This window comes from Oculina patagonica, chromosome 8 (assembly GCF_052425735.1).
Source record: "Oculina patagonica isolate OP01 chromosome 8, crgOcupat, whole genome shotgun sequence".
NCBI classification, from domain to species: Eukaryota; Metazoa; Cnidaria; class Anthozoa; order Scleractinia; family Oculinidae; genus Oculina; species Oculina patagonica.
In genome coordinates this window covers 13,185,869-13,207,131 of record NC_135765.1, presented here as the reverse complement: position 1 = coordinate 13,207,131, position 21,263 = coordinate 13,185,869, and the positions used below count along the sequence as shown (strand labels likewise).

Here is a 21,263-nt window from a genome sequence, read left to right as displayed (position 1 = left end):
TACCGAAGACTACCGAGGATTTCGGAAGCCTACCGAAGATTTCCGAGGAGAACAAACAGCACAGGCTCAAATTTCATGAGTGATTTTGTTACCGATTTTCGAAGAGCAGATAGGATTTACCATGCTTAAAGACTAAATATTTTCTCCGGAAACAATAAATATTAAAAAATCGGCCAATTTAACAGCAAATATTAAAATATATTGGCAAATAACACTAAACAATAAACTCCATTCACACCCTCTTATTTCTAGTGAGAACAGCACATGAAAAATGCGTGTGTTCGTTCTCCTCATGCCCTTATGCTTATTCTTGTACTAGTGCTTGTGCTTATGCGCAGTGAAAAACTAGTTTTAACTTTTGTAGGGGGTGGCTATGGAGAAGTGACTTTATGGTCCTACTGTGAAAAGCGAGGATGAGCATGATGAAGCTTCACGTGAACTGTGATGTCGTTCAAAGGCACTAGTAGCCTATAGACTTTCCTTGTTGGGAGATCAGTTTGTCTTACTGTTTTAATCTCAAGATTATGTTGAGAGAAGTATACGCACAGTGGTTTACTCCGCAAATGTTCTCATTATGCGTTTTCCCTGACTCTAGACCTTAATTATTTTAATCAATCCAGACGAAATATATTTAATGAATACCACAGGCAGCGGTCAGTTTTATATTTTATCACCATACCAAAGCACATTCAAAGAGAGGAAGGAACCGCTCATCAAAGGCTCGGAACAAATTCCAATTCTCGCATTTTGTGCACAGCATTTATCGAAATCAATAAGGATAAATATTTACACCACTTGTAGGGCTCCTGTGGCCTAATGGTTAGTGTGCCAGACTCCGACTCTGGCCGGGGTCACTGTGTTGTGTTCTTGAGCAAAACACTTTACTCTCATAGTGTCTCTCTCCACCCAGTTGTATAAATGGGTTCCGGAAACATAATGCTGGGGGGGAGGGTACCCTGAGATGGACTAGCATCCCATTCAGGGGGAAGTAGAAATATTCCTAGCCGCTTAATGCTACAGAAACCTGGATAAGCGGTAGAGGCCAACAGTAGGGGCCGCATGGCTCGAGGCTTCCCCTTTTTCACGGCTCCTGTAGAAGTTAAGTCTTTAGAAAACAGTCCGGCAGGAGCATGACCAAGCACAGAAAATATCATCCACCCCGTAGGCGGAGGGAGGTGTTCACTCGAAAACGCTTCGAGCGCTTATTGTATAATTATTTTGTAAATCAGTAACAATAATAAATCGTGCATACTCACTGCCAACGTTAGGTAATCAATTTTGCTCACGATTCAACCTTTTTTTTCATTTTAAAAATATCTCAATTATCAAGTCACACAGGAACAGAGTGCTTCAAGTCACATGACCACTTTAAGTCAAACCGTTACACACTCGTTAAATGTATGGAAAACACCCGAAAGGTCTTTCCTTTAAGCCATGTCACTCGCTCATTATTGCATCCAACTAAGATTTTAAGCAATTCCAGCCTCCTGTGCCATACTGTAAAAAATTCCTTTCTGAGCCAACAGGTTAAGGGGTGTGTCAAACTCCACCACCACTCCTTTGTCAAGAACCATGATTCTGAAAATATCAAAGACAGCAAAATTAAACAAGGAAATAATTTTATTTATTTGTCCCTAGCTTCTAAAAATAAATTATATAATATACTGAACGAAATATTCTTTATGTCGTTTTCTACTCAGCTTGTACAAGATACTTTTATCATGATGAACTTTATTTCTGAATTGCTTTGTTCACAAGAACAAATTATTTTAGCATGGCAACAAACCTGCCGTATCACTGAATGTATTTTCTTTTCATTATGCAGATGCATTTAACCAAACACGTAATTCGGCCAAGAGAGAGGTGACTAAAGAGCCTATATCTGTATTAAAATGAAATTTGAACAATGTATGACTTCATTGGTCGAGATGGTGAATCAGAATGTGTATTTCTTTCATGTTTAGCGTAGATTAAAACTACTAAACTTTAGGTTTTTAAAACAAAACAATCGTGTTGCAATACGTAGATGGCTTGTTTACGTTTTTAGCCACAAATAACTCGAAAAGTAAAAACTTTAACTGTTAAACACAAAACAAGTACTACGCTACTACTCAACTATTTCACATAGCAGTTTGTTTAACACACGAGGACCCACAGGCGTTTAAAGAGGGTCTTTAAACCAACTCCAGGTCTGATTTAAATTCACAAGATTTTAAACGCCACTGATCGGTATTTTAGGGCTATGCACGTTGCATGTCACCAACCCACATTGACATGTACATCAGTGTTGCAGTGATGTTATCATGTGCGCTTGCATCTTTCACTTAAGTCTTGTGGTAAAATACAAGCCTGGTTGATTGTTAGGCGGCAGATTACCATCAGGGAGACGAAAATTATTAAAGTTGAGAATATCAACCTTGTTACCATCATGGAAGAAGATCGGGTACTTTTTCAGCTACAGTAAAAACCCGCTGGTAAGAACTTAAACCTCGGACGTACAAGGTTTTTTCCAAATTTTGAAAAAAGGATTTACTCTACGTACAATGCTGAAACTTTCAGTAGCTGTTCACTCATCCTTTACAGAAATTTTGATAAATCAACCATGTGTCCATGATATTTGACGTTACCATGGCAACGTCACAAATACAAGCAGGTCTTGCCAAAAAGCGTCATTTTTAACATTTTTCTTTATTTTTTTCAGTTTTTTGAAACAGAAGTGCAAGATTCGTTTATTTTTACATTCCATAAGCATTCCGGCTTGATTTTGCATCAATTTCCGTTATTTTGTGACTTTCTAAGAAAATGTTGAAATCCAAGATGGCGGATCCAAGATGACAGCTCTAATGACGTCAGGTGACGTCATATGACGTCATAGCCAATTAAAGGTATGTAATCTTGTAGAGTAAGCTAAGGGCTTTCTCCTCAATGCAAAATAATTTCACTACGCCTTAATATGACGAAAACTCCGGGGAGGGGTTCCATCCACCGCCCCTCCCGCCTCCTTTGTACGATGGTGGGGGTATAAGTTTGTTTGTACGTCCGAGGGTTAACATTTAAGAACCTGTTAGGCTAAAATTTTCAAATAAGACTCCATTTTTATAAGAACCTATTTAGCCTAAAATTTGAAAACAGGTTCTTATTTTCCACTTTAAATTTGAAAAATATGTTTTGACAAGGCTTTACTGAACACGTATACAATGCAATGTTTTGAATGATTAGTGCTTCATTTTTACATAAACACTTATGTGTGGTAAGCAAATTTTACACAAATAATAGGCTGAATATCACTAAAAGTTCTATTAGCAATAATCTAAATTTTTCCTCAGAAAATATGAACCAATTAAGAACCTAAATAGCTTAAATTGGTGTCAACAACCATTTATGTAAGAACTTGTTAAGGCTAACCTGGAAAACTAAGGTTCTTACTCGCGGGTTTTTACTGTATTGCAGAAATAACTCTTACAGTGTTTTAGGGACAGATTTAACATCATATGAAAGTCAAAATTGGCAAAAATAGTAAACTGAAAAAAGTTCAAGTTATACCTTGAATAGTCCATAATGGTGTTGAGCCTGTGAGCAATTGTAAAGACTGTACAGTCAGCGAACTCACGTCGAATCGTTTGTTGAATGAGCTCATCAGTTTCCAGGTCCAGCGCGGACGTGGCTTCATCAAGAATCAGGATTTTCCCTTTGCGGAGAAGTGCTCGCGCCAAACACACCAGCTGTCTTTCACCCAAACTTAAACAAAGAAAAATTTGTTAAAGAAATACAGTTGAACATCAGTTTATATAGCGGCCATCTTGGGGACAAACTTATGGGAGGCGTGGACTGGTGGCCTAATGGTTAGTGCGCCGGACTCCGGATTGAGCGGTCCGGGATCGAGCACTGGCCGGGGTCACTGTGTTGTGTTCTTGGGCTAGACACTTTACTCTCATAGTGCCTCTCTCCACCCAGTTGCATAAATGGATACCGGCGACATAATGTTGGGAAGGGTATCCTGCGATGGACTAGCATCCCATTTAGGGGGAGTAGAAATATTTCTAGCCGCTTAATGGTACGGAAACCGGGATTAACTCCGGAAGTATAGGCCCCATGGCTGGAGGCTTACCCCCTTTTTTTAGAGGGGGGGGGGGGGGGAATTGGTTGATGTAGAACAGTGTGTGTTGTGTTATGACACTGAACATTAATTTAAGTTATGACGTAATAAAGCAATGAACATGTCGTAAGAACGAAAAGACAAATGGTACATTTTAATGAGGCTTATACATGCACACTTAGAAGTTACATTTAAACTTAAAAGCTAGGTGAAATGTGTTCAAAATATATTTAACTAAGTCAAACCACCTTAGGTTGTCTCCACCTTCGGTAATGATGAACTGCAACCCGCGTTCTGTTTCAGCTGCAAATCGCTTAAGGTGGCTAGCCTCAAGTATCTGCAATAACTCTTCGTCCGTGTGCCTGCCTAATGGATCGAGGTTCAGTCGAAGAGTTCCAGAAAACAACACTGGATCCTATAATAAAACAGTGCGAAAAGGTGGAATTTAATTTGCAGCTTGGAAAGAATTAAAGCATGCAGACCTCAGAAACCTCAATTACTTTGAGGTTTCTGTACAATTACTACCTGCGGGATGATTGTCAGCCGTGAACGAAGATCTTGTAATCCAATCGTTGCAATGTCGATATCATCAATGACAATTTGTCCACCAGCTCTTTCCAGAATACGAAACAAAGCCTGAGTCAAAGTTGATTTGCCTGCTCCTGTACGCCCCACTATGCCAATCTGTTTGTTAAAGGTAATAATAATAAGACAGTCTAGATAGGGGTCCTGCAATCTCACTCGGTTATCAGACTTAGTTAATTTTTTTGCAATTTTTCAACCATCAGTTAATAATTAAACGTTACAGCCTATTTCGCAGCTGTCGATAAATTTTGCAGAAATCAGATCCCAACTTTTTGTTAAAAATGCGTCGGTCATTTCTCAGGGATAGTCCAAATTTGAAAATATTCTCAGCTATCGGTTAAGCACCTTGAATACCCTCTAAGAATTTTACTTTTTATGCTAGACAAAAAATGCAGGACGCACGTCTAGAGGATTATGTCCAAATATATAGATTCCTATCAGAATACGAGTCGCTGACTCCTGAAGAATGTAAAATTCAGTAGCTCTATCCGTTACGGACTATTAGTCAAAATATTCTTACGGTTGGATATATATTTACAAGAACATCATGGATTCGTTTGTCATGTAATATATTTACCTTCTCCCCAGGTTCAATGAGGCAGTTGATACTTTTCAGCACAAGAGGAAGCCCTTCTCTATATCTCAGATCAAAATCTTTAAATGTTATGTTGCCATTTTGAGGCCATGTCTCTGGTGGTCGAATTTCCGGGATTATCCACTCCGCCTTAAAAACACGCATAAAAAACAAGTTTGGTTATCAGAGAATTTAAAGACGTTAAAGGGTTCACAATAAGTACGACAAAGATAAGGCTTATGTATCATTCGATCTCCTCGGTCTAAATGCTCAATGCTGGAGATCAAGTTTAAACATTAGACACAAAAAGGAATGTTTTTGCAGTCTCGTTTACAAAATGTGATTATTTTTCCAAAGATTTTATTCTTCAAGCTTGAAGAGTTTATGAGAGTTTATATAAGAGTTTATGTGGACTGAAACTATAACAAAGGAGAACAAAGGAGACCAACTGTATAGCTGTATTTTCCTGAAGCATAACAAACACACTTAGCAAATTGCTGCATTTCAAATTCCGTATGACCGGATACGAAAAAACGGTATCAATGCAGATACACATTGAGTGGTGTAAACCGACTAGCATCAAAGGGCGAAAAATATAACTGACAACCGACAAAAGTAATTTAATTTTACCTGACTACCGACATGTGGACCCCCCCCCCCCCCCTCCCCTTCCACCGCAATTCTGACCCTCTTTTATTATATAGGCATCAAAAAGTTTAAAAGTTTACCAAAACCTACATAAATCTGCCAAATATATTTGAAGTACTATTTAAACAATAGTTCCGTTCAGTCAGCATGGACATAAACATGTGTTCCAATAGCCTAAAAAGTCGAAAATCCAATCCCCTCAAAAAATCCGAGAAAGGAGGACGGCTGCACACAGACTAGTGATCCAATGGACTGTTACCCAAAACGGGTACCCAAAAGAGTTTTGTAAGGGGAGGCTCCGCCCCGAGCTCTTATCCCTTACCCTTTTATAACCATTTTGCCAAAAATTGTATCCCTCTCGTATATCTTTTAATGAAAAAAGGTACCCCTTTCATATAGCTGGAAGTCATGGTATAGACTTAAAACATGACGTTTCTTGTCATTTTCAAGTAGCGCTTAATAAATTGAAAAAATACAGCCATAAATTGCATAAATCCCTACCCTTTATATACCTGAAGCCTGAATAAGGTACAGGTACCCCTTCCGGGTGGAGCCTCCCGTATAGGCCATTATAGGGAGTAACCCCCCCCCCCCCCCCCAGCATACCTCTCTAGCGGTCTCTGAATATTCTTTAACTCGTTCCACAGACACTATACTGGATTCAAGCTCTGTTCCTTTACGTACCATCCAGCTAAGGTTGCGAGTTATCTGACAGTAATATAACAACAAGACTGGATGAAAATCAGTTCAGGATATTTATGAAATTGCGCAACGTATTTGTTCCAATATAAAGGATTCGCTTTGTTGGGAACAAAACCCGAGGGATACTATATACGTTACACGAGTTTTTGCCACTCAATTGTTGCCCAATTTATTTTCCATTATCTAATCTTTAATCTTCTGTAGGAAGACAATTGTTATAGTACAACCCTCGCAGCCGACTAATGGCAAATTCGTTAAGTGAATGGCCAAACATACCTTGATGATATTGACAGAAGGTTTAGGAGCGCGCGCCGGTTTTCATGCAGTATGGTCAAAAATACCACCATCTAAGCAGTTTTATCGATGAACCACCGTTTATTGATCAGCCATTTTGTCATGCAAAAACAATTAGACTGATCGTTACTTTAGACTTTGCAATTGATGGTGTCTCAAGGAAACCCTCCTCGCCAACTATCAGCAAATAGAAAGCTCAAACTCGGAATATTACCTTCAATCAGTGCTTTCCTCTTACCTGAATAAAAGTGTAAAGAAGTCCAAGCGGTAAGATGACGGACAAGAAGAGCGGCATCGCAAAGCTAATGATAACGATCGCTGCCAATAGCTCCAGACTACTTCTCAGAAATGTGAGTAAGGACCTGGGCACTAGGTCGTCGATCATGTCAATATCTTTTGAAAATCTATTAACGATTCTCCCCAAAGGAGTGGCCTCGAAAAATGCCATTGGAGAATGCAGAACATTGGTGAGTAATCCGTGATGAAGCCTGTCTGATGCTTTAACTGAGCTAAACGCTTGAACAAAACAAGCCAAGAGGACAAAAACGGCCTGAGAAAAACCGAGTCCACCGTATAAACCGAGGTCACGTGTGTGTTGTGTTGCGGTGGTTTCCGTTGTTGAAGAACTGCTCCAGTGGGCGAGCCAAATGCGAGCTGCCGCTGACCAGCATTCGGCAAACAGTAGAAACAGAAGAAATGACACAAAGAGCCAGCATGTCGAAGATTTGATGTAAGACAGAAACACCGACAGTTTGACCTGCAAAGAAAGAAGAGGCAGGCGTTCATTCAGCCTGACAATCTTTCAATATCGAAATGTGGGTAAACTAGCCTTACCTTTCAAAATACAGTTGGCAAAAATCTTGCTAAAAGGTAAATTTAAGTTAAAGTGATTTTCTCAGACATTTGTCTTTAACACTTATCAAAGTTAACGGTAATACTTTTAGAGTTATCGACACTGAGAATTTCCCCAATCCTGTCATGATACGGTTAAGAAGACTTGATATTGGTAAAATCGAAAATGTGCTAAAGGACGATGATGCAATTACCACAAGAAATATGACATTCTCGTGGCTTTTGTTCAAATTGGCCAAATAAAGGTCTTACATAAATGGCTCGCTGCCCTTCGAGAAAACAATAGAACAAACAACAGGAACAATGCCTCTAGCCCCAAAAAACAGTAGTAACTTTTACACTAGATGACCAGCAGAATTACACGCTAACGAGAGCTGCTACACTCCTAAATTAAAGTGCAACACTGTTTAAATAAAGGCACTCTTCTCTTCTTCTTCCTCCCTTACTACTCATTGCTTTCATTGTCTTGTTAAAACTCAACCCATTTGAAACTTGTCAAAAATTTGTTAAAAATGTGCGATATGTCATATGGGATTTGGTTCGAGGCACTGTAAATATATTAACTGTGTGTCTTACCGTTCCCTCCTGAGAAACTTCTTTGGACGTCATCGCCTCCGCTAGCGAATCGAACGGCATGACAGAGCTCAGGTAATCCACATCTTCACTGACAATGCTAACCGTGGACAAACGACTGCTTGCTCTTTTCCTCCTGCTTCTTTCGTCAATCTCAAAATCTTGCCAACTTTTGATGGACGTCACTGTATCTGACCTGAATCTCGACATTTGGCGAGGCCTTCCCCGCATGTAGCTGATTTTTCTCATTCTCTCACAGTGACCATTGTCCCTGTTGCTGTTCTTCGGGATCCAAAGGCTGATGAGTTGTTCGGACTTCTCAAGATTCGTATTTGATTCCAACGTGGTTCGTGAGCGATGACGTTTAAAGACATCTATAGGAGTTAGGCGTTACAGCAATATAAACATATTGAAGGAATTTTGGGCTTCCACTGATTAAACATTTGGTTGTCGACAACTATTTGTTATCGACAAAAAAGTTACCGACAGCTAAAAACGTAGTGTGTGAGGCGAGTTGTCGACAACTAAATGCTAAATTGTTAGCTCTCAACAGCTGGGCAGTTTCCCTAACTTATTGTCGAGAACTAAGTTTTTGACTTCTTTTCCCGTGTGTGGAAATTTTCGGCCTTCGTTTTCGACAACTATGTGAACTGCGTTGTTAGTGGTCAATTGTCTGAGCATGCCTAGTGAATGTTAGTTCCCAAACCCTCGCTGGCCTGACTTAGTTATCGACAACTAACACTCCAATGTGTGGAATGCTTGCATAGGACAGAATCAGTTGTCGATAACATTTAGTTTTCGATGACAAATAGTTGTCTACACCAAAATAACTAGTGTTTGGAGGCCCTCAGTAAATATAAGGTAGTCAGTTGCCGCTAGGATTAATATTTTGAGCCTTTGAATGTAAAAGGCTGACCGATGATAACCATCAACCGTTCAAGTTTTGCAAAAGTGTAAAGTTAAACTTATTGTAACACCTGGTGCCGGGCTCCAAGTTAAATCACCACTCTGTGCTTCTGGACTTGCAGGAAGGGTCCACGATCGCTCCCTAATGTGGTCCCCTGTGCCATTTGGAATCGATAGGAATTTTGGAGTGATGACTTGTTTTCGTCTTCGTGTTTCTAAATTACTTCCGGAAGATGCGGTCTTATCTGCAGAAACAAACATTTTCATTCAAATCCTTGATAGTCAAAAAATTTCACAATTCTGTCAACACCCAGTACATGTACTGAGATTAAATTATTTTGCAATTATGAAAGTAAGCTTTCTTCAAATCAAGCGCCAATATAAAACACGAATAATTGAAAACCTACTTCCTAGATATCCACTACAAATGCACCATTTTGCCTCTTACGTCTAGGTAGCTAAATTTGAACACTCTCCAAAATGTCTCGCGCAAACGAAAAACTCAGCAAGATGAATGGGAACTCATATCATTTGCTCTCAATAACGCAGAAAACAAACAAACCATCAAACAAAAAATCGAGACTTACCGGTGAAAGGATTAATGCTATGACCATCGTCTTCGATGTCCTCATTTTCGTTTTCCTGGATGCTTTCTAAAACGGTGTGAGATCTACTCCTTTCACCCTCTTCTAAATCTACGAAGAAATGCGATTTCATTAGCGGTAGCGGTAACGTGATAGCAACAAGAAAAACAGCCATGTACATAATCTAGGCGACAAATAATTATCCAGCAGTGATCTATTTGAGTTGTACTTTAGGACGGTACCTTAAAAGGAGACAACACTGCAATAAACGAAAACCATGTCAATGCCACTACCAGTTATCGTTGAGTCAAATTTTGTAAGAGGTGGTAAAACATCAACGGTAAAAGTGGTTATCACTGAGATAGCAACACATTTGGTGATGTTATCAGGCCCTTCATCAGAAGCTCTTGGGACTCTCTTCAGTGGATTTACATTGAGCTTCTTAGAGTTTACAAAGGTAGGGAAGATTTGTTTGATGAGACAGTTAAATATGATTTGAGTTGTGGTACACACCACAGTCCTTATGAGGTTATGTCTCGTGGGCTATATTTGGCTCTCAGATCTGGCATTTAATTAACGAAATGGTGGATAATAATTAACAAGGATTTATACATTTTTAGCTAGGAGTGGAAATGTCTGAGATTAATCTTGCCTTGAATGGAGGTACTTGGTGGAACACCGTCTTTTTTCTCTGCAAGCTCAATTTCGGATTGCTGGTCATTGCCTTCGATTCCAGTCTTCTCTTCTTCTTTATAACCATTACCTAAAGAATGCGAAAAAAAAAACAAAGAATATCCTAAAAGCAAACAAGATCACTTTTCCAACTGAACTTTGTTTTAAAAAACATAAAGTTATGCTTTGTTCTTCATCAGTAGTTGGCAAAGCTATATAATAAGTACTTATGGGTAACTTGGATCCATCGGCCCCAAATTGACACATCCCACAGTATTCCATCTACATTCCATGATCGATATCCTTGTAGCAACACAGTTATCTAACCAAGCTCGAGAATACAGAAGCATTATATTTTTTAAGTTTAATAATTGTACCAGTGTGACTGGAGATGTTTGCCTCTGTTTCATCAATGACTTCCGATCCTTCTTTATCCATTTGGTGAATCTCCTCTAAATATGTATACCCTCTAGCACGCTGTTCCTCTACAAACAAAAATAACAAAAAAATATAGTAATAGGAAATTCAAGATTAATAAGGTTTATTGAATTTAGGCTGCAAAAAGGGATATACCTTATTTGTATCTGTTATCAACTAAACGCAACAGCCGTGATGGGCGAAAATAAGTTCTCCTGAACCCTTTACAGAACGGATCGAGCGCAAAGAGGTCTGTACAGAAAAGACTAAGGACTGATTTTCTTTCAGTCCGGTGCACAGTCGGCTCGGTAAGTAAAGGATTTATAACACTTTATGACTAAAAATATGCGGTAGAAACTTCACCATAATTCAGTTTTTAAAATTTAAAAAGAAACCAAACGTTTTCGACTTGTTGTCATCATCACCCTGATGATGACAACAAGTCGAAAATGTTTGGATTCTTTTAAATTTTATAACTTTTTAGCCTTGTAAATAATATTGTTACCTTTTTTTAGCGAACATTATAACAACAATTCAGTTCAGTTTTATTTTAGACTTTCTTTTGCACGTCAAATGTAATAGTTAGACTGGTCTAGATGCCGGTCAAGATGGGAAATTGTCGGCTGTAATTAATACCTAGTTTAGCCAAAAAAATTGTGAATGCGGTAGTTCTCGGTCCTTTTGAGACACCGTCCAGAGCTCAAAAAATGCATATATTGATTCGCAGGCTTAGCTGTTTGGAAAAGACAAATGCACTACATGAAAAGATATCATTTCAAAGTCACTTTATAGACACCTTGTTCTAGGCGTTGTTGTTTGGCAGTGTACGTGGTAACAAATTCGGAAAAATCTCCTCCACTAGCCATGAGCTCGGCATATGTGCCTTCCTTGATAAGAAAAAACACAAATAAAGAAATGAATACTTGTAGCAAACACTTAGTAATAACGAACGCATTACACTGTCATATACTCAGTGCGAAGCAGTTTAAGGGATGGTAAAGTTAGCTAGGGTAGGGTATAAATTTGTCGTTGACTCAGACCTATTGACAGCTTTAAGCTCATTAAGCGACTTTTCACAAATTGGGTTCCACAAAATACGAATACTACATTTTGTAAAGAAAACTCTTTACAACGCCCGAATTTACACAATAACAGAAGCTACAAGGAGCGGATGCTAAAGTAAACTTACCTCAGAAATTGTTCCATCTTTGAGAACGATAATCTTGTCAACTTGAGGAAGGAAGCTGACGTTGTGAGTTACAAGAACACGCGTCTACATTAAAAGAAAAAAATGTCTGTGATTAAGGTAACTATACTCTATGCTACTCTATACTCGTTATCAGTTCTCTTCCTAGGAAGCATCGATTGATACAGTTGGATCCCAAAAATTCGAACTCGGTTATTTCGAATTCCCCGTTATTTTGAACTTAAACGCATTTCCCTTAAATTTGCACTTCAGTCATTTATTACCGCCTATTCCGAACTCCCGCTATTTGGAACTTTTTTCGGGTTCCCCTGACGGTTCGAAAAAACGAGTTTGAACACCACTGCAAGAATAGGACTTTTCTGGGGTAACATAAATGATGAGTATTTGCGACATGGCAATAGCAATGGTAATGGTCCTTGTATAGCGCATTTTCAAAGCTCGATGCGCTTCACAGTTAGAGTTACGGAATGAGATCAGGCGCCTTTGGTAGCTGCTATCCGTCCATGTATATCATTTTGTCCCACCACCTAACCCATGAATACATGTGCGGAATAGGCCAGACCACAACACCAGGAACACCGTGCCCTTCTCTTTGCGATAAGTATGTGGATTCTTTAACGTTCCCTGCCGACCATAACAGTCGTTATTACCTTAAAAGAGAAGAATATCCACCAAACACGTTGAACGTAAAACTAAAAATTACAATTTGAGAATGACTGCTGGGTTCGTTAAACACAAACCCAAACTCCAAATGTAGAAATTAGATCATTTTCATAAATTTGACAGGCATGCGTGGCGTGCCCACCTTTGTACGTAGTATTCCCTTTGGGCCGATAACTTCTTCAAAAATGTGTTTTCCCACATGTGCGTCCACAGCGCTGAGAGCGTCATCCAAGAAATAAACATCAGCATTGAAATACGCAGCACAAGCCAGGCTGATACGCTGTTTCTGACCTCCACTTAGATTAATACCCTGCGTAGCCCACAATAAAGAACAGTTATGAAAAATATCATGTTGAGGTTTCCTTCAATTTATAAGACACTTGTGCGTCAGAAAAATGTATCAAGACTTAGTCACCTTAATTTCACAAAGAAAATTATATTTAACAGGATATTGTATAGGAAATGGGGAAATGCATCCGTAATTGAAAATAACCACTGACCTCAGGGGTACAGCGCACGTTTCGGTTTGGTTGTAAAAAGTGATTTATTTATTTATTTATTTATTTATTTTATTTATAAAAGATTGATTGGGCTGCGTTTTTTTCAAAAAATCAAGCATGCCAAAATCTTTTTCTGCATGATTGGCAAAGCCTGTTTCAGCTTCCTGCAAATAAACAGGGACATTGCATGTTCTTACCCTTTCGCCTATCTCGGTCATGTCACCTCCAGGAAGGATTTCCAAATCTGTTTTGAGAGCACAGGCATCGAGAACTTTTTGGTACAATTTCTGGTTAAACGGCTTTCCAAACGTTATGTTGTCTCGTAAGGTGGCGTTCTGCATCCACGCTTGTTGCGGTACATAAGCCACTGACCCCTGCATAATAAATGTAACTTGAACAATTCAACTCTTATGTTTACTATTATTTTTTTTTTCAACTACAGGGGTGTATGTAGTGGCACATAAACCACAGAAATAAACGGTAAAGGTGACACCGATCTTAATACCTCCACAGCAACTAGTCCCTTAAGTTTTTCAGTTTCTCCCAACAATGCAGACAGCAAAGATGATTTTCCACTTCCAACAGGACCAACAACTGCTACAAGAGATCCACTGGGAATGTCCATATTGATGCTGAAACCAAAGAACAAAAGTGTTGCGCAACTTGTTTCTTTGTAATAAAGCTTTGATTAATTTAAAACAATAAAAAATCCGTGATCTATTGGAAGTCCATACATTTTATTGTCTGTACCATCTTTGAATACAATGGCAGTTTTGTTATAAAGATAAGCGATAAAATGACATTATCTCAAATTAGTTCATCACCTGTCGTATGCATACATACCTCTTGTAACTATGCATTGCTATAAGTTAAAATTTGGTTGTTATTGCAGTAGTTCTTTTCAGTACAGTATTGTTGCTGTTGCATCTGTTGTTGTTTTTTTGTTGCTCTATTGACAAGCCTTTATTTAATTGAACTAGAAGGTGATGTAAATTACAAGCAGAGGTCAATAACAACACGAACAAAAGCAGTAACGACAACAACGACGACGGGGACAGTAAAATAATCATTCAGTTAATACAATTGGAACGTTTTGTTTTCCACTGTAATTGGCTCAAAACTTGGCTCAAAACGATTGGCTCTAATTGGCTCTAATTGATTTTCTCATTTTTCTAGTATTAGCTACTTACTCCTCTAAAACAGGAAGCTCATCTTTGTCCCAACTAAACAATCCATTTTGGACATAAACGGCTGATCCACTGTCTTTTAAGGATAAGACATTCATTAGATGTAACTTAAGTTACTTCACGACTAGTTTTACTTGTCTTAAATCTGTTTCCTACGAAACTGATTTTGGTTTCTCGCGTGCATTAAACTGTTATAGCTGTGAGATTTGCTACTAAAAATCACTCAGTGTCCTCAAAGCGCTTGGCAGTAGGGTCGCCATGGGGTTAACTCACCACTACAAAAGAGCCAACTTCAAACAACAGCTTATAAATGACTAAAATTCCCTCAACTTGCACTGATTGTATTTTTTATACATTGGCACCCATCAATGATTTGAGACCTTGCTGGCTCCTGCCCTCGTGTTGCGACACTTTGCTTTACAAACAGTTAAGCTACATGCGAACGTAATCAAAGTACTTACTCCCTTCTGGCATACTCCTCTGTATGTTATTAGGATTCACTTCGTCAAGGTTCAGAAACTCAGTGATACGCTTTACTGATACCAGTGCCTAAAATAGAAGTGAATACAACTTACTTTATGTACTATCCATACGGACGTTAGTAAAGCCCGGGCCAAACGAGGACGAGAATTGATGAGAGTTGACTCTCATGAGAGTTTTCGTCAACTCTCATCGACTATCATGAACTCAGGCCAAACGAAAACGAGAGTCCGTCAAACTCTCATCGACTCTCATGAAAAATTTGAGCACGTTCAAAGTTGATGAGAGCGCATGAGAGTCGATGAGAGTGCATAAGAGTTTCATGCCAAACGAGAGTGAGAGTTTGGACTCTCATCAACTATCATCCTCGTTTGGCCCGGGCTTAAGTAATGGTGGTACTATAAGCCAACAAAGAGAGCCCTTATCCACACATGGGGATCTACGTCAGTTTGAAAGGGCTCTGCTAGATGATGATACCGTAATGCAATATGGCGGATGTTCCGAGCTTTAACATTCTTAAAAAGGTCTTGGAGAAGAAGGGTTAAAACAAATTATTTTCAATATTTACTGATGCATTTTAAAACAGAATATCTAACTCACCTGTACAAGAGTTACAATAGCAGTCGGTAAACCGGTGAAAGGAATCCTTATGATATTAATTAACGATAAGGCTACAATGGCCTTGGAGGCTGTCATCTCGTTTCCAGTTAGCACGTACACTCCAAACATCGCAAAGGAGAACTGCAAAGCGTGCAACGATTAATGTCATTAGTTCAAAAGTGACACCATTGTTTATCCTTCTCTCTTAAAGAAAACAACCTATCTTTAAAGGTGAATTTCAGTCCGAACTCGTAGTCTCAACGAAGGCCTTATGTGCCGCCTGGAGTTGAAAGGATAGATGACGATGACGACTTTGCAGTCACTGGGGTTGTTTTATTTTTGTTTTGAATTGATTATTCATTGACATGCAACACTTCGATAATAGCGTATATGAAGTTTTCGATTTCGTTATTACGAGTCGTTTCTTGGAATGCTCGAAGAGCTGAAACGTGGAGTTGGAATAACGCCGAGGTTCTTCTACTCGTTATTATTGTTTTGCAAGGAAATATAACGTTAATAATAACGAAATAATATGGCTATTAAATATTCTTTCTTGTGAGGCTTGCATAAACCGCATTGCATGCATGGTGATTGCGCAGTACGGACTCAAATCAAATCGTCAAGAAAAAACAAGATTTAAAGAAGAATGTATTAAACCTTACCAAAAACGGAGCACAAGTGAATGTGAATTCAGTCACGGCGTTTAAACATGATGCTTTTCTGAGATATTTCAGCTCGTGATTCCTTATTTGCATAACTTTATTTAGGAAATATTCCTCCCAGGCATACAACTTCAGTGCCTTAATTCCACTTAAAACCTCATCCATGATGACAATGCGTGAATCTTTTTTCAGCATTTGTTTGATCTAACAAAGCAAAATGCATTCATATTTTAGAATAACACACCTTAAAACAAAATGTTTTAAACTAAAAAAAACTTCATTTATCTCATGGCGCAAGTCATTACGATATGAATATAAGTGGATTAAGTCAAGGAACAAACACTATATTCCTACTAGAGTTCTATTTCGTTCCGTCATACGTTGTCGAAAAATACCCCGAAAGTTACGAAAATGATTCATGTATAAACTCAATAGAAATCCCCGAGGAACCTTGTAATAATTAAGAAATAACTTCTGACTTTGAAATAGACCTTATCCCTTATTGGATTAAATGTTTCTTAAATGTTAAATCATTTTATTTAATTATATTTTGGGGATAACAACACGTCTTAAAGAATAAATATTTTTATATTATTCGTTTTTACCTATTTCTATTCTTCTAGGAAATAGTAAACTAAATTTCGACACTCCCTCTTTCGATTATTTTTAGAACCTCTAGTTTAATTATGTTCAAACAAAATCTGGCTGGGGCCTGACAAGAAATTAATTTTAATGTAGAATTTTTGTAATGAGAAGACAGAAAATGAATTGAACACGAACAAGGATTTCCAAAAGCACTTAAACTACTTATTCTGTTTTAATAAGATAAAAAAAACTATTTATTCTCAAGCCCCGTCCACACTGACCCGGGTAAATTTGAAAACGAGAAAATTCAAAAAAGCCGTGTAAAATGTTATCCGTCCACATTAAACCGGGTAAATTTGAAAAATAATACGCTTCATCACACGCATAGAAACAACGCATGCAAAGATTTATTGTTAAGCTAATTAAACCTTTTGTTTTGAAAGAAAACACGTGACTATTTGACCAGCGACTATTTGGGGAGCGTTTTTGAAAAGTACCGTTCTCGGTGAACGAAAACGCTGGTTCAGTGTGGACGGGTTGGCCTAACCGGGGGAAAAAGATGCGTTTTCAAATTTACCCCGGTCAGTGTGGACGGGGCCTCAGTAAAAAAAAAAAAACACTTATTCTCACTCAGATCGCTACCTGTTGCTTTCTCGTCAGTCTGCTAATTAGAAGATTCAACGGTATTAACAAAATCAAGATTCCAATGCCAGCAAGAACTGAAATCCCCATTGAAACCGACAGAAAGTAGATGGCGACTGCAATTTCCAAAGGCCCTGACCATAGCATGGTCACGTAGTTAACGAGAAGAGAAAGACGAGCAGCGTCAACCGACATCAAGGTTACCATTTCACCAGCTGTGGATTGTCGTCGAGAAGCGCTGTTCAGAACAAGGGCCTAAACATCAGGGAAAAAGCAGGAAATCCTCCATAAATAAGTGTACGCAAGAACATAAAATGGCATCTCCCCAATTTCACACCTTTGGGCGCAAAATGCAAATTTAGACTCTCGCGTCCATGCCATATTGCAGTTAAGCGTTCTGCAAACTGAACACCTGTCAAAATCTCATGAAACTAGAAGAAACCATAGCCTAAAATAATACATAACTTTACATTCTCAGCAAAAATAACATATACTTTATCATCAACTGTTGTTAATTGACAACTGAACGTGAGAATGGCTAAGCCAGGTTCCTTTTACACCGAACATTCTGGTTTTTAAAAACCCATACCTTTAAAAATGCCGAAATAAACTTATAGTAGTTTTGATCACCACGGTATGTTAAACCCAATTTTATGCATGGGGTGGCTTTTTCGGGAAAAGCGGAGGTGACGACGCTCTTCACCCAACCGGAGCAACCGGCATGACGGTTCGGGACACTTCACATCAAGTCGAGGAATATTCATTGTGATACAAAAACAACAATGTCGGCTTCTGTCGATGCTTGCAGCAATTTGTTTCAATTTGTGAATTTTGAATTTGGAGCTTTTATGGCAAACGCCGACATTGCTTTCTGTGTGTTTTTCGTTGTTGTTGTTGTTATTGCTGCTCCTTCCGCAGTTGACGTGTCCTACGACCCTACGAGCCTCCAAAAAACGTACTTTATCAGCCTTACCTTTTCATAAATAAGTCCTATAATGGCTGATTTTATCTTGATTTCCAACAAGCGAATGATATGAAAATGGTATTCCAGAAGAGCGGACTGTATTACACCAGTAAGGAACATAGCTATGGAGAAAACGTATCCTTTCCAAATCCCAGTTTTGTTGTTTTTGTCCTCCACGTACTTGATCAGCAAACTAAAATGACAAATTAAGTGATGTCACACACCGCCAAGCGAGATGGGATAACATCAGCTGGCTTATGGGCTTTATGTTATGGTCAATATCGAATTAAAACTAAATTAATATAAATTTCGTTTGTTTTTCTTTTTTAATTGGAGCGGTTTTCACTTGAGTGTCGAAAGTAGATTGCGTTTGCTTTGGTTTTGCATTATTACGCTTAGTGATTGGCCTAATCTCGCGCAACTTTCTCAGGAGTAAAACCAAAACCAATCGTGACTCGCTCGCGCACGTTTTCCCGCGCTTCGTGCCAGCTTCATGAATTTGCTTCGAGTTTTGATTGGTTCACTGGATTGTCTGTGTCCTTTGTGATTGGCCAGAGTAATAACATTGATTTCGGGTTTACGACACTCAATTGAAAACTGCTCCATTAGCTGTTTATTTTAATTACAACATGGAATTTCAAAGTTAAAGAAAGTTTTATTTCAATCTTATTGTGAGACAATAGTGTGTGACTTACTTTAGCAGTTGTGGCTGGATAAACAAGACGATATCGAAGAGGACCTTAAAAATCGCAGCCAACAGAAAGTTCTGCCAGAGCATCTTGAATATTGCTTTTAGGAGGTTTGGCTTCCTTGCTTTCGTGGTGTTATGTGGTGGGGCGTAATGTTCGTGGTGTGCATTTTGTTTCGACGTAGTAGAGTCGTCATGAGCTGTGTCTTGAGGAGAACAAAGTTTTCCTTTGATACCACCACTGTCGGAGAAATACGGGCATATATAAATAAAAAATGCCGCTATGTTTTAGCAAAAATGATTAGCATAGCTTCCATATGGCCCTTATTAGAAACGAGGGCAAGGAATGACAAGGGTGCAACTCTGCCTTTTCCTCAGGGGTTTCTATTGTAGATTCTTTCTTTTATCTGCAAATTAAGGACCCAACACAGTTCAGCAAGAAAATTTATCTTATTTGTCACGTCTTCTCAGATCGAGCCGCCACACTCGGATCTCTCTTGAGACAAACAAATCCACCAAAAACTGTTTATCAGAGTATACTACTGTTTTACCTTATTGTTATGTTAGTTCTCTCTCTTCCTATCCCATAAATGGCTCACTTACTGATAACATTTTCTCTGTTCCTCAACCCAGGAGCTTTTAAGGCGGGGTGCCAAGTATGAGGCTCTTAAAGGTTCTCTCAAGGCCCATAAATCAGCGTCACCAATAGGTCTTTTGTAAGCCGTTATTACAAGCCTGAAAGAAACATGTTTGTCATTAAAATTGTTGGTATACTTTGAAGTCAATCGCAAAGCCAATACCAGCTTGGATATGTATAATTACCCGTTAAACCACCAAAAGGTGAGTCTAGAGAGAAAATTGGTGTTTTCTTCCGGGAATTTCTCCTAAAAAAGAGAGATGACATAATTGTGTTACAATGCCAAGAGAAGTAAAATGTATGTGTAAAGGCACTCACGACTTACTCTCCTAGCTTTATCTTCGGGGTCTGGTTCTTCTTTGACAGTTGAGCAGGGTTTTACATCTTGAGATAGTCCTTCTTCATCTCCACTGCAACAAAATAATAGTACGTATAGCACAGAACCTGTTTATGTGGAGAAAGGTTGTCCCTGGTAGAAGGGTTACCCTCCATACTATGCCACTCCGGGCGAGAGAACTTTTGATATATTTAATGTCTTTATAAATAGCTTCGAAACGTTAATATGAGCAATCGCAAAGTCGGCTCTGTTGGCAGGGTGACCCTGGGTAGAGGGTCACTCGCTTTGAAGGTAGGCGTACCCCGTATGTGTGTTTGCTTGTGTTTGGGAGGGGGGAACTTTTTTCCATATTAAAGTTTGCACATATAGAGCATGCGTGAAACCAGAAGGGCTAATTTATGGTTCAGTTGGAAGAAACACTTTTTCTCGTCGAAACGCTCGGTGAAAGATGGTTCGGGGGGAGGGTAACCCTCTAACCAGGGTTACGGTTCTCCATATAAACAGCCCCTAGGCAAGAACTTTAAAAAGTCATTTATGCCTTAAAAGAAAGTACTATCTCACCATTCTTTACTGATACAATTATTATTTTCTGATGTAACAGCTTCGTCACTTTTCACCAGTGAATTAACATGATTCCACCACTCGTCGGTCTTGTTTTCTTTAGAATCTGCAATAATTTCTTGGTCCAGTACTGTGTTGATTGACTTTGGAGAATTCGTCTTTAGCTTTTGAAGGTTTTTCTCTGTTGTTGATCCCGATTCTGGGCTCTCTGTAAACTCGTGTGAATAATTCACGTGACCTGAAACTGCTGGTTCGTTTTCGTCTTCGATTGACAACGTAAAATTTTGGATGTCTGTCATTGTAAATCAGCTCAGTTGACAACTTGGAATGGTGTAGTAGGCGCTGACATCTTTTGGGGGATAACTGCTGTTCTCCTTTTTTGAAGACAAAAATAACATCGAGCTAACACACGATCTAAATGGAGCTGATTTGAAAGTTTACCAAAAATTAGTCATAAAGGATAAAGTGCGTAGAAAACTGCATTTCTTTTCACACTTGTTTGTATAAGAAAGTGTACTTTACAGAATAAAACAGAGTCTACTTAATTAGGTAAGGCAAAACGTTCCTAACTTTTTGATAATTTGAGTGACAGTGTTTGAAAACAATGTGAAATTGCAGAATTTTGTTAGGTCGGTCTGGGATGCACT

At 38.8% G+C, this 21,263-nt stretch overlaps 1 protein-coding gene across 1 annotated transcript; it reads right to left on the bottom strand.

Annotated features, from left to right (window-relative positions):
* Positions 1-672: 672 nt before the first annotated feature.
* LOC144664157 (ATP-binding cassette sub-family C member 3-like) lies at positions 673-20,915 on the bottom strand. The gene is made up of 28 exons (XM_078525271.1): positions 20,617-20,915; positions 20,044-20,128; positions 19,904-19,965; positions 19,685-19,816; positions 19,089-19,322; positions 18,403-18,586; positions 17,430-17,684; positions 16,203-16,406; positions 15,541-15,681; positions 14,922-15,009; positions 14,464-14,536; positions 13,779-13,905; positions 13,471-13,647; positions 12,916-13,083; positions 12,093-12,176; positions 11,700-11,790; positions 10,864-10,971; positions 10,467-10,577; positions 9,818-9,925; positions 9,329-9,475; positions 8,328-8,698; positions 7,138-7,656; positions 6,510-6,611; positions 5,259-5,405; positions 4,622-4,780; positions 4,345-4,511; positions 3,544-3,738; positions 673-1,578 (listed from the first exon to the last, which is right to left on the bottom strand). Exons 1-28 carry the CDS (start codon positions 20,913-20,915, stop codon positions 1,470-1,472), a joined length of 4,647 nt encoding a protein of 1,548 aa, XP_078381397.1. The 3' UTR covers positions 673-1,469.
* Positions 20,916-21,263: the final 348 nt, after the last annotated feature.